General features: G+C 38.1%; 5 protein-coding genes and 1 pseudogene across 6 annotated transcripts; 3 read left to right on the top strand and 3 right to left on the bottom strand.

Annotated features, from left to right (window-relative positions):
- Nucleotides 1-810: 810 nt before the first annotated feature.
- Nucleotides 811-2,212, bottom strand: LOC122302372 (glucuronoxylan 4-O-methyltransferase 3-like). The gene has a single exon (XM_043113593.1). The coding sequence runs from the start codon at nucleotides 1,862-1,864 to the stop codon at nucleotides 980-982; it is 885 nt and encodes a 294-aa protein (XP_042969527.1). The 5' UTR covers nucleotides 1,865-2,212; the 3' UTR covers nucleotides 811-979.
- An 800-nt stretch (nucleotides 2,213-3,012) lies between these two features.
- On the top strand, nucleotides 3,013-7,073 carry LOC122302370 (queuine tRNA-ribosyltransferase accessory subunit 2-like). 2 transcript variants are annotated; one of them, XM_043113590.1, is made up of 10 exons: nucleotides 3,013-3,293; nucleotides 3,685-3,859; nucleotides 3,951-4,109; nucleotides 4,578-4,671; nucleotides 5,128-5,198; nucleotides 5,527-5,607; nucleotides 6,217-6,251; nucleotides 6,341-6,478; nucleotides 6,570-6,689; nucleotides 6,775-7,073. In XM_043113590.1, the coding sequence occupies exons 1-10, from the start codon at nucleotides 3,094-3,096 to the stop codon at nucleotides 6,911-6,913; spliced, it is 1,212 nt and encodes a 403-aa protein (XP_042969524.1). In that variant the 5' UTR covers nucleotides 3,013-3,093; the 3' UTR covers nucleotides 6,914-7,073. The 2 variants fall into 2 exon arrangements, with proteins under 2 accessions (XP_042969524.1, XP_042969525.1); XM_043113591.1 differs by having other exon boundaries at nucleotides 3,014-3,293; nucleotides 5,527-5,578; nucleotides 6,203-6,251.
- A 253-nt stretch (nucleotides 7,074-7,326) lies between these two features.
- LOC122302371 (UPF0301 protein BCG_0069-like) lies at nucleotides 7,327-11,680 on the top strand. The gene is made up of 3 exons (XM_043113592.1): nucleotides 7,327-8,107; nucleotides 10,119-10,273; nucleotides 10,846-11,680. The coding sequence occupies exons 1-3, from the start codon at nucleotides 7,885-7,887 to the stop codon at nucleotides 11,521-11,523; spliced, it is 1,056 nt and encodes a 351-aa protein (XP_042969526.1). The 5' UTR covers nucleotides 7,327-7,884; the 3' UTR covers nucleotides 11,524-11,680.
- A 343-nt stretch (nucleotides 11,681-12,023) lies between these two features.
- On the bottom strand, nucleotides 12,024-18,549 carry LOC122302368 (probable serine/threonine-protein kinase At1g09600). Its single transcript, XM_043113589.1, has 8 exons — nucleotides 17,221-18,549; nucleotides 16,191-16,475; nucleotides 15,256-15,573; nucleotides 14,776-15,003; nucleotides 14,552-14,652; nucleotides 13,374-13,470; nucleotides 12,988-13,269; nucleotides 12,024-12,561 (listed from the first exon to the last, which is right to left on the bottom strand). The coding sequence occupies exons 1-8, from the start codon at nucleotides 17,671-17,673 to the stop codon at nucleotides 12,415-12,417; spliced, it is 1,911 nt and encodes a 636-aa protein (XP_042969523.1). The 5' UTR covers nucleotides 17,674-18,549; the 3' UTR covers nucleotides 12,024-12,414.
- Nucleotides 18,550-18,663: 114 nt separating this feature from the next.
- Nucleotides 18,664-20,972, top strand: LOC122302373 (annotated as a pseudogene).
- Nucleotides 20,973-23,025: 2,053 nt separating this feature from the next.
- LOC122302374 (ethylene-responsive transcription factor ERF020) lies at nucleotides 23,026-23,889 on the bottom strand. Its single transcript, XM_043113594.1, has one exon. The coding sequence runs from the start codon at nucleotides 23,788-23,790 to the stop codon at nucleotides 23,272-23,274; it is 519 nt and encodes a 172-aa protein (XP_042969528.1). The 5' UTR covers nucleotides 23,791-23,889; the 3' UTR covers nucleotides 23,026-23,271.
- Between the last annotated feature and the right edge of the window lie 364 nt (nucleotides 23,890-24,253).

Below are 24,253 nucleotides of genomic sequence, written 5' to 3'. Positions count from 1 at the left end.
TACGGTATTTGTGTATTCACAACTGAAATTATGATTTCTCTTAAACTATATTACATCGATTAAATAAATATAAATAAAAGAATTAAAATAAAGAATAATATTACTCAATAAAAATCATCGTCATGGAATAACTTTGGGAAAAACCCGGTGAAAAAGGAACATGATCATCAATAACTACCTTTTGTTTCAATCTATCATCGTCGTTTAGCGATTTTTTCGACTAAAATGATGATTTCATTGATTTGGTCAATACTTTTCCACGACAAACCATCGTGGTTGTTTGTCGTAGTCGATATACAATGGCAAATATGAAGGCTTAATAATTGTTCAACTGAACGTTAAATATACTTTTTTCACAGTCACCGGGAATTGGGCGTGCATTTCATTTCTGTTCATAAAAACGACATCTTTTACACGAAACACTTTCTATGCATCTTCTGAAAGGCTTATATGATCGTTCGAGTAAAAATACCACATCATTCACTTAACCAACCATCACCCAAAACTCTTAACAGTCAAAAAATATACTGAAAATTAAAAACTTAATTGAAAGAAAAAGAAGTACCAATTTTACAGGGATGACTGCACGATCTACCAAACTGCATGGGGGTGCTAGCCAACTGCTAAGGTGGACTTATTATCGGCAACATTTCCACAGATAGAGATGAGTGATGCCCAATAAAATGCATTTTCACCCAAATTCGGTGTGTTTATGAAAGATCTAGGATCACCCGCATTGGCAATGCTTATGGCCCATACAGTCGTAATTGGTCGAGGAAAGTAATAGACAATTTTTGTAAATCTCAATAATGCAGAACAACTCATCCAGTTGAGAAAATTAGTAACAATCGATAATACATACATACACATACAAAGCGAAACTCCCAGATCCAACTCCCTTGAGTGATGCATCTATGAGCAAACAAGTATTATAGGAAAAAACATAAGAGTTAAAATGGACAAATGATGAATGAAACCTCTACGGGCAAAAGGGTCTACCCGGGCGAGCCCTGTAACTAGGAATGTTGAAGTGCCTAATCCTTCCTTCTTGTTCCCTCAAGTACCCTTCACAAAGAAAAGCATTAGAGAACTTGTCCTCCACCACTCTATCTACATCATGAACAAACACATCGGTCTCGCCCTCCTCTTTGTTCCTGGCCATCAACCCTGCCGTGTATATGGCACTCATCCTCCCGGGCGCATCATCATGATACCCGGTTGGCGCATCCACCATGATCAAGTCCCACTCTATGTCATAAATATCATTTGGGAATCCTTTGAGGGAAAGTTGGCACTTGGAGAATCTCGGATCACTCACAGCTTTGCATTCTTCGTGCATTCCAAGCTTCATGAGCTCGTCAGCCTGATGAACCTTGGTGTCGTATACCACGTGGTACGACTCTAATGTTGGTAGACGTTGTTGGATTTGCCCGATCCAGGACTCATCTTCTTCGAGGAAAACCGTGCGGCCACCGTGGTTGAGTGCGGTCCACATGAGGCTGTCATGGCCGAGGCCAAAGACTAAGAAATTGCATGGTGATTTCGTTGCAAGAACCCGTGCTGACACCGAGATTTCCTTCAAGGTTTGCTGCGGGGTGATGTTGGTTGTTGCAAAGTGAATGAGAGCGTTGGCTAGGGAAGTTGGGATCTTGCTGCAAGATGGTGTGAGGTGAGATGAGCATGCCGATGATACTGTTGATTGTGGTTCTTGGGTGGGCTTTGTTGAGTTTGAGAGGCGGGTTTCTGCAATGGGTGGCTGGGAAGGTGAAAAGCTTGATGTTACTATCAAGAGGAGGAGGATGAGAAAGAAAAAGCAGAGGAGGATGAGCTTGAGATTAATGGACAAATGAGTTTTGGACTTCATGGTTTTTGATGGTGTCGAATTTCCTTCTGAGAGTGGGAAGAAAGAGGGAGAGAGAGAGATGATATAATGGTGTTCTTGGAGTTTTAGTTAGGTAGCACTATATGCCGAAAATTTAGTCTTAATTGGAGGTGGGGAAAGGAGAGCTTAAGGCCGGAGAGGAGGAGGCAATGAATTGATTGTTTATCGGTTTATTGGAGATCAGGAAATAGAAAGGTAGTTGAAAATACTTACTTAAAATCTAACTTGGTGAAGAGTGCTATTGGATCCAATGCAGATGCTATATACGAGTTTGAGATAGAGACACGAGGTCATGTGTGTGCCAGGTGACTTGAAAGAGTAGCGAGGAGAGATGAAGGCAACCATGGTTTCTGGTTTTGTATTTTTCAGATTTAGTAAAAATGAAGCAAAGAAGTTAGCCTGATGTAGACATGAAAGCCAGAGGTAAGCATCCATACAAATAATTCGGTTGGTAGATCTGCATGTGAAGCCTTTTCTTTATTTGAAAAAAGAAAATTGGGATAATTTTTAAGGCTTTATGGGATAGGGTAGGTGACACTTTCATGTCTTTAAGTGTTGGAAACTTTTTGCAACCTCATATTGTAATGAATCCTTTAATTTTATTGGGAGTAATCCTACAGAGAACCGCTTGCTGATGCAAACGGCTCATCTCACTGCTGAATAATACCATTATATCTTCTTACTTTTACACGTTCCAAAACTCATTCCCAATCACTCCATACAAGCTTCACTAACACCGTTATTGTCTCTAATCCCGTTAAGGTTGACGAGAAAATATCTGACAGTTGCAAATTATGGGATAAAAGCTAATTCAATTATTTCATTCTCAAATCACATAAATTAAATTATCTACATAATTTAAATGGTAAGATTTAATTTATAAAATTTAAATTTTAAAAATTATATTATAAATTTATAAAATTTAAATTTTAAAAATTATATTTTAAATATAATTATAATATTTAAGCAGTGTGTCGTGTTGTGTAGAAGTTTAGCAAGAACTTTTTAAATATTTTGATTCGTCCGGGCCGAAGCGTGGTTCTGTTCAGCCCAGAATAAGGACATTGGGCTGGGTCGAGCGGACCCATTGGCACAAGTTTTGGATTACCATATAGGAGCAAAATCCAACGTTGTTCGTACTAAAGAGCAGTATCCACAGAAAGACTTTCTTGTCTTCCTCGCCTCCAGAGACAGCGAGCGAGAGACAGAGCATGAAGTTCGCAGTAAAGGCATGGAGCAACGGAAGGGCACGAGCAGGGGTGCTCCATCTGGGAAGCTGTCCGAGCCCAATAGAGACACCTTCTCTTCTGCTTTCTACACGTAAAGGGCTGCCCGTTTTCATTTCCCCTGACCTCCTTCCCTCTCTTCCTTCCCCTGATTCCCATCTACTCCAAGTTTCTCCCCTTCACTTGTAAGTATTTGCGAATCCTCCCCATTCTTATTCTTATTATTAGTTGTATGTTTGTTTTTGTTGTTGTGTGGTTTCGTTTCTAAACAGACAATATGTGCTTCTGTGCTTGGTTTGTGTTAGTGGGCATATCAGATATAGGAAGTGCATTAAAGGTGTTTGTGAAATGGGTTGTTTAAGTTCTTGTAATTTGTTTATTATTGTGCCCGCTTAGATAATGTGTTGAGTTATAGGGTCACGGCCTTTGTCGTCCCGTGGTACTTCTTTTCCTTGCAAACAGATTTAAATTGAGGGAAGACTTCGTAAAAACAATCTAAAGATAAAATAAATTTATTACAAAGTATAGTTTAGTTATTCGTTGAGCAATCTGTGTGACATTATTTTAATTCTGCAGCTTGGAAGGCCTTTCACCTAAAACGATTTCAAGTGTTGGAGGACTTCATCACATGCTTGGTCTTCATGACTATGGACTTGCTGCGGTAGCTAGGGACTCTGTTAACTGCCTTCCTGAATGTGATAGTACTAACAAGTTAGGAGCATCCTTTGAGACTCCTTGTGGCCGTCTTTTGGTAATTGGCCCGTTTAGTAACAGATTAACTTCTACCTGAAACATTTTTAGTCCATTTGTAAATATTTATATATATTTCTGCATGGCTTCAGATTAAACCTGTTGAATACATGGAAATGATTTCTTCCTTGGGGCCGAACCTATGGGCTACCTTGGCTGATGAAGTGCCTACATGGGTATCTGACAAGAGAAACAAGACCTCAGTGGATCGAACTGTGAGATGGATGGATGAATGCATTGCATTAGGCCCAGTAATTCCCATTCGTTTTTTCCTTTTTGGTCTCCTTTTACATCGTAATTTGATACCCATATTTTAACATTATGAGTTACCGTAAAAAGATATTTCTGTGTTATTAATTCTTAGTCAAAAGGCACTGTCTGAGATTTTAAATGAAACTTGATTCAGCGATATCATGTTGTTTTGAAGTCTAGCAATTTGATCAGGAGCTATGATGTGGGGGACATCTCCTTATTTGTGGTCACTGTTCAACGCCCGTGAACATGTAACCCATATCCCTCCCCATTTGGATAACTAACTTGGTTTATGATAAGTATATATGAATATAATTTGGGATCAACAAAATGTTATCAGCTGATTAAGACTTACAAGAGCAACTGGTAAATTGTGAGCTCAGTGGTGGCATACTTTAGATTGATGCGATAGTTCCGTTTTATATAGATTTGTTGATGATGAACATGTATTTATCCATAAAATGTAGGCAGGTGGAGCTGTTTTTGGAGCTGTTGTTGGAGGGTCTAGTATAGAAGAACGCGGACGATGTGCACAAGAGGTAGCTAGGAGAAATGTATCAGGTTTCTACATTTTCCTGTTTCTTAACTTATACGTGGAGATTCAAGCATTGCTTAGAGAAGTTACAGTTGATGATGTATATATATTTTCTCCAGTTCCTCAAGCATGTATTTTTATGTTAGCAGCTATATTCTTTTGTAGGCTGCAAAACATGCTCATCCAAACATTTAGCATATATATTTTTTTATGTTGTTTTGTTGCACGTGAAATTGTTGTTTCTGAATCAAACAAAGCATATATCTTTGTATGAAGAGTAGGAAATAGAGATCATCTACTTTTCTTTGGATTATTTGATAGTAAAATTTTTTATTTTTCTATGCGCATTTTTAGAGGTGTTATGTGATTATTATAGGATATTGATCTTTGATTGGATTGTTACAGGAGATTGGCCTCACTTTTGAAATTATCTCTGGTTATCTTTTCTGTCTCAACTTGATCACTAGATATATCTTATGCAGGTTACTGGATTGGAGGCTTTGGGCTAGGAGAAAGCATGGATGACCGCCCTGCTCTGCTGAATGCTGTTACTGTAAGACAGAAAACTCTTTTCTTTTTCCATTTTTTAATTAGTAAACAGTAACACAATCAATTCTAGAAACTCCCGCATACAAATCTCTCAGCACTAATTTAAATCTTGTACATGTGTTTAAGTTGTGACATTCGTTGTGGTTGTGACTAGTTACATTTGTGCCAGGTTTAAAGTGACGACCCTTATGGGTCATTTTCATCTTTTATAGTTTGTCAAACTCGAGCCATGTTCCTTTCACCATTTAAATTCATTTAAAGTTCTTTTCGTATGTTGAAACTGATTATTTCCTCAAATGTTTCTGAAACTGAATGCTGCTGCCAATGCTCAGGATATTTTACCAGAGGAAAAGCCACGTCTGATATGTGGCCTTGGACTTCCAGGTACCATGTTTAACATTTTTTGTGATAAGGTACCATGTTTAACATTATTGCTTCCTTTTTTTAATCAGGTTTTTCATTTCTGAGGAGACACTTTAAACTTACTTCTATCACTATCCCCCCTCCCCTCCCTATCAGTATCTATCTGGTATGGAAAATTTGTCACAGCCTGAATCCAAAATGTATTGTGCGGAAAAAAATGTGAATCTCACATTAGCATGCATGTGAACTGAGGCTTCAGTGCTTGATCATTATGTCGGATGTTGACTCCAGTCCATATGTGCCTAGTTTGTTCATGACTTACAACTTATGCATAGTTGGTTCATGACTTATAATTAGGACAACTCTTCCAACATGCGTTTTCAACACCAAAATGTATCCTTGTTTATTTATGGAGAAATGATTGGTTCACAAGGAGATCTCACAAAATAAAACTCACAAACTAATGTGGTTCATTGTGGTGCATTAGATTGTAAAACTATTCTTATAATAATATAGATCTAACATACCAAATCAGTTTGTAAACTTACTTTTATGAAATCTCTTTATGAACCTAGTAGGGCTCTTACATATGTCATTGTGGATTCATAAATTTTCAGCAAATAAACTCTTTTATTAATCTCACAGAGGAGGTCTTGCAGGGTGTTGCTTCGGGCATTGATCTTTTTGACTCGGTGTATGTTTCTTCTCTCTTTAACATCTCTGATCATCTCAATCTCGTGTTTATTTCAACAATATTTGAATTATTTACATTACTTTTTGCAGGTATATATATCACCTTACCCTTGGAGGCTTTGCACTTACCTTTCCGCTAGATGGAATTGATAAAAAGAAATCTGACTTTCAGCTCAGTGATATCGGAGTTGACCATACAAAGATTAATTTAAGGGCTATAGTATACAGGTAAGTGATAAGATCCTTTTCAACATAACAACTTAAATATTTCAAGTTTTGTTGTGGGCTAAAGTTGTGATATTGTTTTGTTCTTGTTCAGGAAAGATGCTTCACCACTAGTCAAAAGCTGTAGCTGCTACACATGCCAGAACCATACAAAAGCATACATAAATCATCTACTCAATGTTCATGAAATGCTGGCTCAAATTCTGCTTGAAATGTACAAGATCTTTTTGTTCTTAATCACCATGATAAACATTAGTATTGTTATGATAACATTGATACTTCTATTCTTGACGTTGCAGACACAATACTCACCATTATCTGGGCTTCTTCCGCTCAATAAGAGAAGCAGTTAAAGCAGGAAAATTTGAGCAGTTTCGGCGACAGTTCCTCGAGAGTAGGCGCGACTGTCTTTCCACAGCTGCTGCCGCCAATGCGTAATTTATAATTTTACACGATTTTAGTTTTTTAATTATTTTTAATGGGACAGTGCACTTGCTCAATTAAGTTATGTAAGGCCTGTTTGGCTGTCGAAATTTAAAAAAACCTTTGGAATGATTGATTATCGAGAATTTAATGTTAAAAAAAAAATTTAAAACTCCTGAAAGTCGTCATTATTATTGTTCGAATTAAAAGATAAATCCAAGTGCAAGGGAGGCGAAGAGATTGTAACCTGAAATATCCAGACCCATTGAGGACATCAAAGATAACATATATATATATATATATGCAATTTTTAAAGCATCTCTATATATGAAAGAAAACAAAAAAATAAAAACCATTTTGTAAATAGTAATAGACATCCCTCGCCTGTTGGGTCGAATAACATGGACCAAGAACGAATTTTCATTAAAAAAAAAACTTGCATATTGTTCTATTTAACTATAAACTACTTGTCGTTTATCCACATCAAATGAAAAACAGACAAGACTAATTAGGAATATAAATAAACCGTAAAGAAGAAAACAACTAAAAGAAAAAACAAAAAAGACTTGGTCTTCGAAAGTGTGGGGCCAGTTAAGTTTTACCCGCCGGCGTACATTTCTCCTGCACAATGCCAAAGTGTTCCTAATGTGCGCGTACACTGCGCACTACAAAATCCTCCACGCACACACTGGCTCACACACCCATCACCATCCCCAACACAGTCACTGAACACAATTCGGTTAATGAAGCATATTTATCTCCCTATCTTCCCTTTTTCCATCACTCTCTCATATTTGCGTTTGTCCTGTTTTTATATATATATATATCCTACACTGATTTTCTCACCCTTCTTTTTCTTTCTCATCGTTTCCAACGTCGGAGAGAGAAAGGGAGATAGTCTCAGAGAGAGAGAGAGAGAGAGAGACAGAGAGGACTGAGAGCCCAGAAAATTCGAGTTCATTTTCCGGTAAAGTGGTTGTGGAGGAATGGATCTGTGGGCCGTGCATATCAAGAACTCCACTCGAACCCCTCTCTTGCTCAGAAACTCGTTTCCTGAGAAACCCATGTCTTGGAACCTCGGGAGAAAAGCCACTTCTTCTGCCAGAGTAGAGGATTGGGGCTTGTGTGAGATCAGAGTTTTGAGGAGACCCAGGCTTTGCACTTCTTCTTTGGTTGTCAGAGCTATGGCGAAGAAGAATCACGAAAATGGTATGTGCTCTTTTTTCCCTCTTAATTTTTTTATTTTATTTCTTCTATGCTTCAGAGTTCGAGTGCAATCATCGTGGATTTCGGTTTCTGGGGCTTTCGGATTTGTTTTCAATTATGGGTTTGTTTCGGTTTGATTGATGTGTTGTGTGAATTTCGTTTCGAGGTTTCCGAGGTTGACTTTTAGTTCTGCTTGGTAGCTGACATAGCCGGGCAGATAGAACTATAATTACATTGAAGACCTATAATTTAAAGTGCTTAGTATTTGTCGAAGTTCTGTTTTGAAAAGAGCCGGGCAACAAAAAGTCGAAACTTAAATCAATCCTATTTAGGCTTTGTGTTAACAAGAATACATCGCATAAATCGAATATCAGGTACAAGTTTACCATTGAGGACTTCTTTGAAAGTTGGTTAAAAGAGGGTCCTTTTTGTTGGAGAAGTAATTTATTATCTCAGAAAAAATCTGAACCAGATCATCCAAACATTTTGAATTGTCTAGAATAAATATGTACAGGTTGAATGGTTAGCTGAGTGGACTACTTTACTTTAAGCTGAAAGTTGAATGCTTCGTTACCTGTTCAAGCTCTTGTAATTTCTTCTCTCTTTTTATTTTTGTTTATCTGCTTTTTATGTTAGAAGGTTTAATAATTTAATATGGAGAGGTGATCTTTTATATGGACCAATGATGGGGAACTGGTCAGGCCCTGTATTCCTGAAGCAGAATGGATTGTTCTGGAATTTTTCTTTTCAGTCTCCCAAAAGAACTTGACCTTGGGACAGCAACAAATTTGAGTTCTTCCATATGGTAGACTTCTCTTCATCTTTTGTATACCTAGGAGATTCATTAGATTAGGAAATCTGGTTTCTAAAGTTATTCTTGATTACAAATTATTGAATGAACAAATAAAATCAACCTGTTAAGAAATTTGACTGTTGTTAGGAACGAGGGACCGGAACTTTCTTTCTTGTTTGACAAGAAGCCAAATATGGCATAATGTTGGCGTCTACTCATTGAACTGCCTCTTAATTGTTCCGTGCAGTTTCTAAAGCTTCAGACTTGTGGTTGTGGTTCAACTGTTTTTCTACAAAGTTATCTGCAGTTATTTATACGTTCTTCACATTTAGCAATAGTCAATGATACACTATAAAATACAACTGCTGGAATATTGAGACAGGGACAATATGGGATGAATCTTTCATAATGGTAATAACACTTTGGTTCAATCATATCTACTTAGTTTTTCTTTAATATTGTTTCTTTGTGGAAACATTTGGATGGGGATGATTCTAACACAAAAGAAACATTGAAGCTTGTAATCAACTACATGTTGAGTTGTTGATGGTTTCCCTTCTAAACCCCTAATGCAAGATGATGGCATGCTGTGTGTCTTTCTTAAGATAATGCAAATATCAGGTATACATGTCACTTTTGGATTCCTCTTATGTAAATTTATTTTATTTTTATTGTACTACTTCGCGTACTACTTCAGCCTTCTTTTTCAAGGTCTTCTTCTTGCCTCTGGGGAACCTTGTGCATGTAAGACATTACTCACATCACATATAGTTGGTGGTGATTCTTGCATATGACTAAGCAATCTTAGACATCTTTCTTAGATATCGTCCTTTACCAATGCTACTTTGCTTCTCATCAATGTGTTAAAGTTTTATATTCTATTTTTATGTAGTTTGACTTATCCTGTTTAAATCTTTACATTAGTTACACTTATTGGCCTTTCTTCCATTATAGAGCAGTGTGTTTTCGGTTTGTAGATGCTTTATTGTTTTATATTTCTTTTAAATTTCTAATAGGTATAATTCAATCATGAGTTTAAAAACAATTGAGGATCATGAGAGTGTCGACTATTTATGGTTGTTCTTAAGAATTGATTCCAGGTTCTCAATTTTGGAATCAGAATGTGTTCTTCTTCAATGCTGTATGGAACATTATTGCAAGATAGTGTTAAATGTTAAATTTCATTTGGTGCTAATACTCCATTCTCATGAATAAATACAGGAGATGGTACAGAAGATGGTGATCGATCTATTCCAGAAGGAGATGGTGTGAAAAGAAACAACTCTGATGGAAACAGATCCAATGACACTGCTTCAAATAAATCCCAGCGATTGGACTGGAGAGAATTCAGAGCAAATTTATTTGCTAGGGAGCAGGTAATGTATTTTTTTTCTTGAATGAGTCATATAGCTGCTGCCTTCCTGAAATTAAAGGTGTTAATTGTTGAGTCCTAAAGGTTTTTTGTGTTTTATTCCATGTGGTATACGCTATTATGGTGGTGAGATGAGAGCTTCCAACTGCCAATCTGTGTATTAGATGGGTTACCATATGTTTTGTTGTTGTTGGTTTGTTGTTAGTAATCGTAGGCTTCCACATGTTGGAAGATAATTTGAAAAGTTCTCAGGATTTTCTGGCATGCCCTATGAGCCAGCGCTTCACTGGATTGTTGGGTCACTCACCCACTTGTAATCAGATTTTTCTTGGGTTTGTTCCCTGCTGCTGCCTGGCACAAATCAACCTGTTTGTAATCGTGATTTATATGGATTAGACAGTCCAATTAAATGAGGGTGGTCTGTATGCATGAGGTGCGTGGGAATATCTGTTCCACTTTCTGCTCCGCCCCTTTGTCTACGTGTGTAATGGATAATTGTAAATCATGCTCCATAAAATGTAAATTTATTCTTTTGTTTTTCCTAGGAGTTCAAATTTTTACTTTGATTATTTTCAGGCAGAGAAGGCTGAGCCTGATGCTCACAGTGAGGGTGTGAAACCCCACGAGTCCAAATCTCTCGGCCTGAAATGGGCCCATCCTATTCCAGTACCTGAAACTGGCTGTGTCCTTGTTGCCACAGAAAAACTTGATGGAGTGCGGACATTTGAAAGAACCGTTGTTCTCCTTCTCAGATCTGGAACCAGACACCCACAAGAAGGCCCGTTTGGGGTTGTCATCAACCGCCCTCTTCACAAAAAGATCAAACACATGAAGCCCACTAACCTTGATCTAGCAACCACCTTTTCTGATTGCTCCTTGCATTTTGGTGGGCCTCTCGAGGCAAGCATGTTTTTGTTAAAATCTGGGGAAAAACCGAAGCTTCCTGTGTTTGAAGAGGTGATCCCTGGCCTGTGCTTTGGTGCTAGAAACAGTTTGGATGAGGCTGCAGGGCTGGTAAAGAAGGGTGTACTTAAGCCTCAGGATTTCAGATTCTTTGTTGGTTATGCTGGGTGGCAGCTGGACCAATTGAGAGAGGAGATTGAATCTGATTACTGGTATGTGGCTGCTTGCAGCTCGAACTTGATTGGTGGGTGTCTATCTGATTCTTCATCAGAAGGTTTGTGGGAGGAGATTTTGCAGCTAATGGGCGGTCACTACTCAGAACTGAGCCGGAAACCTAAGCAAGATATGTAGTGATTTGGATGAGCCTACGGATGCCTACTAAATAAAATAAAAAAAAGGATCCAAAATTTGAAGCGAGACGTGTAATCAAATTACAAGTAAAGCCAATTGTACAGGAACTTCTCTGGCTTCTCAAATGGATATATTTTCTCTCAGCTTCTTGACAACACTTCCTTCTTTTGTCTTTTCCCGATCTGTTTTGTTTTAATTAGAAAACCTAGAAATATATGGTTTTGTACGTGATGACGCTCTAGGTCTCCTCATTCATAAGAAGTTATTGTTAAACGTACAAAACCTTTTGTTTGGTGATCCCTCGAGCAGGATATTAGCGATCCCTTTTGTTTAAAAATCCTCGTCGAAATGCAGTTGTGTTTGGTGCACTTTTTTGCATGATATTGATAGCGAAGGCGTGCATTAGGAACAGAAATCAGAGCCTTCATTCTGGCGGCCACTGCAATCCCCACAAGTTGCAAGAGAGCAAGCTCAATTCTCTTTCCAGGGATCAGACTGAATTCAGGAAAATATGCATCTTTTACTTGATAACAAACTTACAACAATTCCAACACATCTTTGTAGGAGCATGTGAAGGAATGCAAGCATTGTTAATGAAGCAGGAGCTGCGGGCAGGCCAAGAATTTGATATAACATGAATCAAACAGGATTATGTCCGCTGAGACCGACACCCTCCATGACATTGACATTCACTAATATCTGCAGCCATTGGTGATCCATCCATTAACAAGCCTAATGCGGGCTTACATCCTAATAGCAGCAACTACTTTGTCGCAAAAATTGACGAAGGCTAGAAGAAGAGTATCCAGGCTTCCCTTCCCCCAAAGACGTGGCGGGCTTTTTAATGGTAATTATCCTAGTTTATGATTATTATTATTCTTATCATTATTATTATTGGTCCTTTGTCTTGTCAAGGCGTGCTTTACGTACTGCCTGTTGGATTTGTCTCTCGTGCTCTCTGAGCATGTCATCAATGTTTCCCCCAGCCGGCATCAATAGTCCAGAGTAGTGGATTCTGTTCTTCTTTGGTACATATCCCTGCAATCAAATGAGGGAGTCAGTAGGTCTTCACCATGGAAAATTTTCAGCTAATGGACGTATGCAAAAGATAAATTTTTGTATGGATATAGATTAATATGAAATCTTGGTTTCACTAACTTAGAGGAGAGTCCAAACAGAAGAAAGATAATGGGAATAGAGAGAGTATAACTTCTAGACTTTATATCACGTTTTCGAAGTATAGTTTTTCATTCACCAGTTTCCTGAGCTTCATGAAGGAGATATAAACATAGTGATTTTAAAACATATTGACAGCCGTATTTAGCCCTTCACATTTTATTTAACCGTCTGAAGAATTTGTGCATTATTCTCAAACTGTATCTACCCTTGTGCATGTTCTTTCAAATTTTAAACAAGTAAACTTAAAGTAGGGGATGTGAGCTGAAGAGTTAGTTGATTATTTACCATTTCTTTTCCAGACATCCTTTCATCCTTGTTTAGAGGAGTGTTGGATGGGACTGGAGCTGCCTGGAGCATGTGAGATTTCTTCATCTTTGAGTCACCATTGTTTCTTGCAGGTGCTGCTGTCTTATTCCATGATGCTCCTACTGCTTTAGGATGTACCATTGAATTAGAATGAGAGTAGCCACTCTGGCTTGCTCCTCCAGGTGGCTCCATCCGGAAACCAGACCCACCATCCTCCAGGGGATCATACTTGTGACTCGAGGTTTTGGAATTTGACTGTCCCTGCCATGTTTGTTTGCCGTATGAGTAAAGGCATAAATGAAAAGTAAAAGGATAATAAATAGGAGTCCTTCATGCCTTAAAAGTACCTTAAAAGAAATATCTACCTGGGCATTGAATTCTGGTGTTGGCACTACCTTGGTATCTCCAAAGCCCCTTCTAACATATTCAGAACCGCGACCTTTTACTGTTTCAGCTTTTCGCCTGTATTAAAAGAGAAGTGCACTTATTGTGAAGTCCAAATAAATATTGAACACAAACCTTCTGAAATTCTAAAAACAATACTACGAAAAATGACTTCATAGATCAAGCTTTGTAAAATGTTGGAATTAAGTCTTCCATGCAAATAATATCTCCAAGCCAAAGCCATGTGCCAAGCAGCTTTAATAATAAGTTCCTGTACAAGTTTTAAAATATTTCTTTTTCCTTTGGCATTTTCATTTGCAAGTGGCAACACGGTTTGAAATGCGCTACACAAGAATGTTTAAAGTTTCAGATATATATCTATTTGAGACACTGACAAATTCACCCAAGAGCCAGTTCATTGCTGTTCTTGTAATTCAGGTGCACATGAGATAGCAAATTTGACCTTAATCTCACATTTCTAAAATGTGTATGGTCCATCAAACACAAAATCATGACACGTGAAGAGAACCTACTAAAAAACAGGGGGCCAAAAAAAAAAAAAATCATTAAAAACAAATTAGGGAAACATAATGCTAGAAAGTATAAGAAATAAATCATCACCAGCATGGCAGCATTGCTTGGAAGTTCAATCTATGATAGCGTCTTCTGCTACTCTGTCCCATAAGAATTTTCTATTTTACAAAATCTCAAATTTATGAAAGTAGCGCTTTTAATGGATATTTTACCAAAAAAGAAAAATACAAAATAGTGTATCTGACTCCAATTTCTCACTTTATATCATTCCAACAAGGCCCTCACCTTGGCATTAGAAAGTAAAAGTGTACGTCACAATGCACAAATGAATGTGACTACAAGAATGAAAAGGTTCTTTAACATTTTAGGGTAGCCTAGCCAGGAGATGCAGCCTACATTGTGATGGAGTAGATATTTAACAAGCCACTCCTACCTTATTAACATTTTGGAGAGTATATTCGTCTCTTTTGATGAGTAAGTGAAGTAAAAACATTAAACACGGCTTGAGCTATTCATGGATCAACTAATCAAACAATTTAGTTTCTGCTTCTGTATGAGAGAGAGAGAGAGAGAGAGAGAGAGAGAGAGAGAGAGAGAGAGAGAGATAGTAGCCACAATAGTATACCGTTTTTCTTCCTGGCCTCGAAGCTTGGCATCGAACTCCTTGCTTGGAGGATATTTTGGTAAACTTGATGGGTCACAAGGTAGGGGCTCTGTTGTGAAGAACTGAAATGGAAAAGTCGACATTATACAAAAATGCCCAATAATTGCAATAAAATCATAAATAAGGTTAGTAAAGTATCCCAAGTTCGGGATAAGGTCTATGAATTAATGGGAACTCAAAGTTACATCGCTTTCAAGTGCAGATGCAGCTGATCCTCTATTCTCTGGTTCTACTGAAAGAAGTTTATCAACAAGAGACAAAGCTGAAGAAGGTAAGTCTTTGAATGTCTCAGCAACACAGCGCTTGTATTGGCGTTGAGGTTTGAAACTAGATGCATGAGCCCATCTTGATCTCTGCCAGTAGACCTCAGAGGGCGACCCACAAAGCTTAAAAATCTTGTGCACTTGTTCCACCTGATACAAGTTGGATGGTTTTAGTTAAAAATAATTAAAGGTACAGATGATAAAAAAATAATAATAATTAAAGCTAGAGATGATAATTGTTTTATTAGCATGAGTTCTATATACCTAGAGCAGCTCTTAGTTATCAATGTTGATTGGCAGGCATGTGCATTTAAAGTTCGGTATTACATGTGAAAGGGCAATGTTCCTTAAACCCTCAGATGTATGTCTAAGACCCAAATAACTCAACGCAGAGGAGATTACCTCCGTTCTCCCGGGCATGATATGCTTCCCAGCAAACAGTTCCGCAAGAATACAACCAGCGCTCCACAAATCAATAGCAGCTCCATATTCCGTGGCACCAAGTAAAAGCTCAGGTGCTCTATACCACAGAGTTACAACACGACTAGTCAATGGCTGCTTTTGATCAGGCTCATAAAAGGTGGCCAAACCAAAGTCTCCAATCTTAAGAACTCCATTGTTGTCAATCAGAAGATTTGAACCCTTGATGTCTCGGTGGAGGACACCACGACTATGGCAGTGCTCAAGGCCACAAAGCAATTGTTGTATATAACATTTAATCTGAGAAGGCAACAGATAATTATATATCCATTTTAGACTAGCATCAATGCAAGCAAAGAAGTGTGTGACTTTAATGGAATAAACAAAAAGAAAATTTACTGTCAGTTTTTTTCCAACCACGAAAATTACTGCACCAAAGTAGGGCCACAAAGGAAATGCCAAAGTCCTAAACAATTAAACTTGTGGTGTTGTTTGAAAAAGTGGATGCGTTTGTTTCTTTTGGCAGCCACAAATAATCTTAGCCCATGAATGGTACAGAGAACATATCAAATAACAAGAAAAAGGACAACGCAGACGACTACATATGTTTTAATAGTGAAACAATGCCTGAGGCAATTTTTTTAAAATTTTTTAAGAAGAGGACACAATGCCTGAGGCAAAATAAATACACCAAAACCACCATATATCGCTGTAGATTCTTACACGTTTGATTGTTCAAGAAGAGATTGGGAAACCCTTTAATGGACAGTGAAAAGTATACAATTAAATGGCTTACAATTTTAGAGGCCAAAGATAAATCTGGAAGGTCCATCAGTACTTTTCCTTTTTGGCCCTAAACACAATGTGTGGACAAATCACAGAGTGTTTTTAAAAGCAAAAGCAAGAATCAAAGGTACCTGTGGTGCCGTAAACTTGATGCTATGTGTTGCAACAAGCCCAGCAAGGTCATGTTCCATGTACTCAAAGACAAGGTACAAGCTGCTTGACATCCTTGAGGTAACTAAACCCTCGAGCTTCATAACATTCGGATGGTCAAGTTTACGCAGAATATGGATTTCCCTAGCCATGAAACGGACACTTTCTGGATCCATGTTGAGAAATCGAACTTTCTTCAATGCGACAATTTTGCCAGTTTCAAGGTCACGAGCCTTATAAACACTGCTGTAAGTTCCTTGTCCAATCTGCATTAATAGCATCCCAATTGAAGATTAAGCTGTAAGAGACTGAACGAGCATGTAACTATAAATCAAAATTTTTACATAATTTTAACATAAATCTGAAAGATTCGTTAACCCCTGAGCATGTACAAATTGTGAATGTGATATTTTAATATGTGATGCCAATCATTTTATTATCAATTACGTATATAAGCTTGTCCTGTTCTACTAATATGTTTTACTTTCATGAGTATTACACTTCAACAGATATTATTCCTCAAAATAGTATGCACTTCAAAGAAAATGATATCAATATATGATAACTGTATAGGATTTCATGGGACAAATGCATTTCTCACCCTCAAACTAACAAGTGTTTTTACACTTAGCACCCCAATTTCCCCCAAACTACCCAAAGTGGCACATTGTATCTTTCAAAAAAAAAAAAAAAAAGTTGCAATATACACCCTCCATCACGATTTGACTACCAAGATTATGTTATTTGACCCATTTTTCATCCACCTAGACGGCCTGAGTTGAAACACAATATTGTTTTTAAGCTTCTGGCAGTTGGGGAGCACATTGTACAACCTACGTATTATTTTGAATGAGAGGAAATCTATCTCAAAAAACCAGCCACTGAAGACCACTAGCAAACTAGAGATCTTATCTCTACAAAAGAAACAATCATATATCAGCAACATATCAAAGAAGACATATGTTGCACTAAATAGGAGAAATAAAAAGAAAACATAAAATTAGAACTAACTTTGTCTAACTTCTCAAACGACTCTGCCCGTCGGGGCACCAACCCTTTGATGGCATCTCCTGCCACGGATGTTAACCAAGACGGCCATCCTGCTGTAACTTTCTCCCCTCTAACACCATGGGACATGCTAACAATCCTAGACATCTCCGGATTACCTCCACTCGATCCCATATCCGTCGTCGCGCTTCTCTGATGATGACCATCGCTCGGTCCATCCATAACCATCATTTTCTTCACTTCATTGTTTGATGCAATGAGAGACCCCAAACTCGCTTGTGAGGTTGTCCCAGATACCGGAGGGCGTGGACGCAATGAGCCATCAAGCCCTCCACCCACTCTCTTTGAGGAAGCGGTAGGCACTAATTGTGCAGAAGACTTGTTAAGCTCTTTCTCTCTCTCATATTCATCAACTTTTTCCTTAGCTGAGGCTCTTTTAGAGCAAATGCAGCCCATATTCTCACCCCCAAATGTTCTAGATATGTACAATAACCCCTTTGCAAAGTTGTAAGCATCAACCAGATGGCAAAACCAGCAACTTTCCTGGGAAAGACAGAGATTCCCGTTTCAGCTGATCATATATCCTCAAGTTCTCAATCTGGGTACTCCATAACTCCGCCAAGAAATCAATCATATTGGTCAAAGAACCAGAATTCTGATTCTTTTTGCATAATCTAAATTCGACCTACTTCTGATTGCTCTGCATTCTGATTAGCCTCGCCAGAAACTTAAGAGAGGAGGAAATTACGGCACAAGTTCCGTAAGTCTATTCGGACTGTAAATGCTCCTAGCTTAGCAACCCGAATTGCAAAGTTTCTGTCTTTAATGAAAGTAGAGGTAAAGAGGAAATCAATGAACCAAAGAATTGTAAAACACGAAAACCTGAAAAAGAAAAATAAATGTTCTTGATGCGCACGAGTTTCCGGTTGGCAGGCCTTTTCTGCTTTGTTTCAGTTGAAGAATCAATCAAAAGAATCAAAATTAATTTCTTTTTCCTTTTGTTTAGGTTGAGATTAGAGATGGAACGAAGCAGAGGACATTAATGGAAAATCCAAAAAAAACTGAAAAAGAGAAAGTATTGGAGATTGTCTGATTTGCAATGTGGCGAGAGAGAGAGAGAGAGAGGTTTGCGGGAGGTATTCAGCCTAGAAATGCGAAACACCGAACGTTTTTGGGACTTGACAGCTTGGAGTTTGTTTGGCTGACCCAGCTCTCTCTCTCTCTCTCTCTCTCTGTGTGCCAGAATTTGCATATATCTATTTACAGGGAAAGGAAAAGAAATGGATTCTTGGAGAGGCATAGACAGTGAGAGAGACGAGCCTCCGTCCCTCGGAGTCTCACTGCGTTGCCAGAATATGCAGACGTGCGCCGCAGTTTATATATATATATATATATATGCAGTGCAGTGCTCCCTTGGGCTACCATCAAGGCCCACCTCACTTGGCATTTCTCTTATTATTTTAATTTTCTTGTTTCAATCCCAATAAGATTTGAAACTTCTTATAAAAAATTCTACGCATCCTAACATAAGATGTGCCCCATCTTCAAGCTTTTTACTCTAAAGCCTTTTTGACTAGTGATTGGATCGATTAAGCACTCGTAATTTAATATTCTTTTTTTTTTTCTTTTCCTTTTTCCTTTTGCTATAAAAACATTTAAAATTTTAAGAAAATTTATGGAATAAAAAAGATAATACCAACTCTAATCGTATTCACATTCCGAATGTACAAACTTAAATAATTTGACAGTTGATGGATATAATAAATACACCAACTTTGTTTGAATTAAAAGCTAAGTAATTAAGGAAAAAAAAAATTAGCAATTAAGCAAACCGTTCTTAGCCAATATGGGATTTTTGTCATGAATTCATTCGAATCGGATTATTCAAATAAATATATATGCACATTTCTATGCTCATATAGCATTTGATTTTGGAATATTATTCGTTTCCCTTCTCGATTGAGTAGGTCTTTTATATTCTTGCATTCTTTTTCTTTGGTCGGAATTCGAGACCTTGAATTGAACTTCAGTAAGCAGACAAGTTTCTTTTAATTTCTTTTCCGGGTGAATGGATTAAGAAAACGAGTCACTACTCAGAGGGACAGGTGCTCATAATTTGGTGTTACATTCGATAAAACAGCTTCAGAATTCAGCAGTGCACAACTCATGCACGATGCAGGAAAATCCAAGAAAATTCTTCCACTCGTTGCAACATAAGCTTGCTACCAACACGTGTGATCGCAGCCCTCATGCATGTATTCATGGTGTTGAAATCTCTTTCTCTGCTTATTTTTTTCGCTCGAAGGTTTTTGCGGGGATGGATTTCTTTAACACTATCTTGAATTGGGTGGTGCCTTCGGCAAGCTTGGTGATCCTAGCCTTCGCATGGCCGACCCCTGTGTTTCCTCAATACTTGTGAGTGGCTTTACAGCTCCTTCTACTGTGAAAATATGGAAGATAAATCGTTATAATCACTGGAGCTTCTTCTGGAGTAGGGGAGGTTAGTCAGTCAGTCTCCCTTTTTTCATTCTTTTGCATATTCCTTGAGACGATAGTTGAATGGCAAAGTTGGTTAAAATTTGTATTGGGAGATTGCACAAACAAATTCATTGAAATAAGTGAGCATTTACTGGATAAGCCTACTTGACTGACTAAGATGGGTCATTGGATATACAAAAAGGACCGGACTATGTTCCTTGTTACGTTTTGCACCGAAGTGTTCATGTTCCTAGTTTTGTTGTAATAAGAACAATTCTTGAAAGGATTCAAACTTAAGACCCTCCAGTACTAACTACCCCATTACACTTCACAAGAGAAAAACTGGTTCGAGTTCCCAATAACAGAGATGATCATAGCAATGGCACTTTGCTTCTCCTGCCTGTGAGGCAAATGCTCAGATTTGTAACGTAAACCGTGATATCTTGTCCTTGGAAGAGTTGCTCCTTTTTTATTTTATGATGAAATTTGGACTAGGGGCAGTTATATGTCGAGCTGCTGCAATTTTAACTTGCTCAAGTCATTTTCCTTGTTAATTCAGCCACATTATACACTTTAGTTTGCCAAAATTTGATATCTAGAACCGTTTCTTTTCAAAAGCTAATATAGGTTGAGATAGGTTGATTTGAATTAACTTAAAGTTTGCAATCGCATTGCTTACTCATATATTTAAGGTTGCAACGTCATGTCCATATAAACGCTGGGTACGTTTGACGAACTCCTAACAATTAAGATCAATTGTATTTTCTTTTTTCAAGGAAATTATATTTTGGGCAGTTTAAATCAGGGTCATATTATTATGGCGATCTGTGGGTGCAGCAAATTGCATACGAATACGCGAAGAGGAGAACAAATCTTGTTTTGGTGGCAAGGAGAGAGCAGAGGCTTCGAGTGGTCAGTGAGAACGCAAGGTTAATGGGGGCAAAGCATGTCACATTTATAGCTGCTAATGTAGTCGAGGAAGATGATTGCAGGAGATTCGTTAATGAAACAATAAACTCCTATGGCCGTCGTATGTCTCACCCACAGTACTCTTGGATTCGGTTGACAGATTGCATTTAGCAATTAGAGCTACTCGAATCCTCCAAACAAGTTTGTATATGCAGCACCAACTAGAGCACACTGCATTACTGCAGATAATAGCAATTAATTGTATTATTTGTTACCTTCGTGCATGCTGGGTAAACTTTCATGTATCGTGGTTTGATGTAAATGCTTAAAAATTAAAGAAAAAATTGTAAGAGAGCTTGAACATCCAACCCTTCTGGTTAACAGGCTTAACAGCCACAAATTCTGACCGACCTTATTCCTGCTATTTACAATATTATAATGTTTATAAGATGAAGTACCAGATAGATGAACTAAACTTGTGTTGTATAGACGCCACTTGGTTCTAATAATTATCATTTTTATCTCCAATTCTGCAGTTGATCATCTTGTAAATACGGCAAGTATGGAACATGCATTCTACTTTGAGGAAGTGATAGATACGTCTGTGTTTCCTCATTCGTTGGAAAGGATTACAAGTTGCATGAGTAGCTTGTTGATGCAAAGTGCATTCTGTTTTCTGATCTTGGACCATTTTTTTTACCGGACATAAATTTTTGGGGAAATGTATATCCAACATATGCTTCTTTACCTTACCTACATCTGAGCAATGGTCGAATCGTTGTTAATGCAGCGGTGGAGACCTGGTTAACCCTGCCAAGAATGAGTTTATATGCAGTGAGTAGAAATGACTGAAACAATGGCTAGTTGTATTTTTTCTAGAAGGATCCTTTTGTTTTCTTGAGTACAATAATTAATTGGATAGTTTTAGTTTATATAGCATTCAAAGTGAACTTCCATATTAGAGTCCTGGCAACAAAAAAGTAGTATGACCACACAAAATCATGGACCAACTAAACAGTCTAAGCATGTCAAAATTGTGCCGTGCAGATTCTACAGAGGGTAAAATTTGAATAAAATCTCCCTGGCATTGCTTGATCCTATCCTAGGATAGACATCATTGTATGTGCAATATTCAGCAGACGAGTAAGAATAATGTGATTTTTTGTAATTTTTTGTCGCAGTCAATCAATATCTCATACATACACACGAACACACACGAAGGTTGTCCTTAACTAATCCGGAGTAAATTTATTGGTTTTGATCCTTTTGTTTTATTGAATCACTAGGCGACTAAGGCTGCGCTTGTAAACTTCTACGACACACTGAGATTTGAAGTGAAAGATGATGTTGGAATAACCATTGCAACACATGGTCGGATTGGTAGTGAAATGACTGGAGGCAAGTTCATGCTAGAGGATGTGCAGATATGCAATGGAAGGAAGAAAGAGAAGTAAGCCCTTATATTTCCAGGGGAAAAAAGATAGTCCATTAATGATATCCAGCTGCTTGATAATAACCTCTGAGGTTAGTTATTACATGCAGTACTGCCTATGAGACATCTGATAGATCATAGATACCTCGCATATTTATATGAATGAGGGAATACATGGAGGAATATGCAAGACTGATCGTATCTGGGGCTTGCCGAGGAGATGCATATGTAAGTGTCCAAGCTGGTATGATATATGCCTACTTTTCAGGTTTTTTGCACCAAATGTTCTGAATTGGACACTCCGCCTTCTTCTTGAAACGCATGGAGCGAGAACAACACTCGTGCCTCTATTAGATCAAAATGGGAAGAATTAAAAATTAAAACGCTCTCTCCATGTAGCCAGCAGCATCTATTAGACCAAATATCTGGTGAGTTTAATTTGAGTTGTGGATGGCATGCTGCATAACTTGTGGCAGAGACATATTTCTATACCGTGTGAGATAAACAATAAATGTCAGCTATCTAGCTTTGGCCCCCGTTGACGATAGTGATCAAATACATCAATTGCTTCACATGGTTGTAAATTATTTCTCTCATATCGAACAGTATAATAAATTCTGAACAGTCTACGATTGCTGCAATGAAACAGTGGGAAAACTTGAAAACGCACCATTACTGAAACAATTATGCTACGTAGGATTGCTGCAGTGAATCAGCAGCAAGTTGCAAGGTGGGGGAAAAAATATCTCAAAGTTGACATGATGTTTGTTGGGGGGATCTATTACAATACTAATTGCTTTGTCAAAGTCAAAACAATTATCAGATCCAAACCACAGCTTAATTTTGAAAGGTCAGTGGATGAGGTGGACCAATCAAGCCTAGAGCATCACTTCAAAGTTCAAAAGTCCAGTCACTGTTCTCCACACGGCTTCTATTTCACCGGGAAATTAATAATCAAGCTATTGTGAAATCTTTCTGAGATGAAAAACTTGGTTTAAGAAAATAATAGTTATAATATGGTACGAGAACAGTACTCGAATTAGTATTGCTGAACCTCAACGGAATTGAACTCAATGAAAGCCACACAAAAACAATATATATGCCCAACAAAATTAGCTTGCGCTGCTTTCGAGGGCAAGCCCAGAACTTATCATAATTCGTGCCCATTACATAGAGATTTATGTACACGTGCGTCGGACATTAACGCCACATGACTAATAAAATTAAAGCTAACATTAAAGATAATCTTCAACGGAAATGCTGAAAGCCTGATCATCCCCAGCTTCTATCCGCTGATCACTTCCTTCCCACGTCCCACATGAGTTGTCTCCCACAAATTCCCAAGTACAAGCTGTCTCCAGGCCAGGAGCTACAGTACCACTTTTTTCTTCCCTCGTCACTTCTTTTTCCGGCAACTTGTGTGCGATCAACTGGGCATCGATAGCCATGCCAGCGTCCGAGGCCGCTTTTTGGACCGATCTTGGCGACATGCCATTCCGGACACCATAAGGCAACATTAGCGGGAAGTTGAGGTAGTCCAACGCCGATGGTCCGCGCAGACAATAAAAAGCAACGTCGCGAGCCACGGCGGCAGCCTCTGGTGTAGCATAGGAGCCGAGCCAAAGACGTTCTTGGGAGCCGGGGACTCGGATTTCGGACACCCACTTGCCCCATTTCCTTTGACGCACTCCCTTGTACTTCTTCTGAGATGAGCTGCAGGCAACATCTCCACTTTCTTCCGAGCTGCATCTCATCTTGGTAAACAATGCTAGCTAGCAAACTGGGCAAAAGTTGTCAAAACTGCAACTACTATGCAAGCTTCCAATTAAGCTATAGCATTTAATTAAGAAACGTGAGGAGGTGCTATGCATAAATATATATAGAAAGGTTGGAGAAAGAGAGAGTAAGAGGACAAGAAGAGTTGACCATATATGAGAGAGTCAAAATTCGCGAAGGTTAAGGTTGTGTTCGAAGAAAGAGAAAGTCAGAGGACAAGTAGAGTTGACCATATATGAGAAAATCAAAATTTTCGAAGGTTAAGGTTGTGTTTGTGTAGTGTGATTTTAGATATTTTGTAAATAATAAAAAAAAAATATTAAATAGTAATATAAAATAAAAATAAATAAATAAATAAATAATAAATAATAATGAATTAATTCTTCCCCAATCACAACCCACGAGTGAGTGAAGAATTGAAGGGGTCGTGGCGTTTCATCA

This window comes from Carya illinoinensis, chromosome 3 (genome assembly GCF_018687715.1).
Source record: "Carya illinoinensis cultivar Pawnee chromosome 3, C.illinoinensisPawnee_v1, whole genome shotgun sequence".
Classification (NCBI taxonomy): Eukaryota; Viridiplantae; Streptophyta; class Magnoliopsida; order Fagales; family Juglandaceae; genus Carya; species Carya illinoinensis.
Note: the sequence above shows the minus strand (reverse complement) of the source record. Positions and strands in the feature narration are given on the sequence as shown.

Excerpts from the sequence above, each read along its gene's own strand:
- LOC122302372 (XM_043113593.1), bottom strand. The coding sequence starts at position 1,864 with ATGAAGTCCAAAACTCATTTGTCCATTAATCTCAAGCTCATCCTCCTC.
- LOC122302370 (XM_043113590.1), top strand. The coding sequence starts at position 3,094 with ATGAAGTTCGCAGTAAAGGCATGGAGCAACGGAAGGGCACGAGCAGGG. Across the intron at positions 3,294-3,684 it reads CAAGTTTCTCCCCTTCACTT|CTTGGAAGGCCTTTCACCTA; the intron begins GTAAGTATTTGC and ends TTAATTCTGCAG. Across the intron at positions 6,479-6,569 it reads TTAAGGGCTATAGTATACAG|GAAAGATGCTTCACCACTAG; the intron begins GTAAGTGATAAG and ends GTTCTTGTTCAG.
- LOC122302371 (XM_043113592.1), top strand. The coding sequence starts at position 7,885 with ATGGATCTGTGGGCCGTGCATATCAAGAACTCCACTCGAACCCCTCTC. Across the intron at positions 8,108-10,118 it reads GAAGAAGAATCACGAAAATG|GAGATGGTACAGAAGATGGT; the intron begins GTATGTGCTCTT and ends GAATAAATACAG. Across the intron at positions 10,274-10,845 it reads ATTTATTTGCTAGGGAGCAG|GCAGAGAAGGCTGAGCCTGA; the intron begins GTAATGTATTTT and ends GATTATTTTCAG.
- LOC122302368 (XM_043113589.1), bottom strand. The coding sequence starts at position 17,673 with ATGGGCTGCATTTGCTCTAAAAGAGCCTCAGCTAAGGAAAAAGTTGAT. Across the intron at positions 13,471-14,551 it reads CGAGGCCAGGAAGAAAAACG|GCGAAAAGCTGAAACAGTAA; the intron begins GTATACTATTGT and ends CTTTTAATACAG. Across the intron at positions 12,562-12,987 it reads GGATGTCTGGAAAAGAAATG|GGATATGTACCAAAGAAGAA; the intron begins GTAAATAATCAA and ends ATTTGATTGCAG.
- LOC122302374 (XM_043113594.1), bottom strand. The coding sequence starts at position 23,790 with ATGAGATGCAGCTCGGAAGAAAGTGGAGATGTTGCCTGCAGCTCATCT.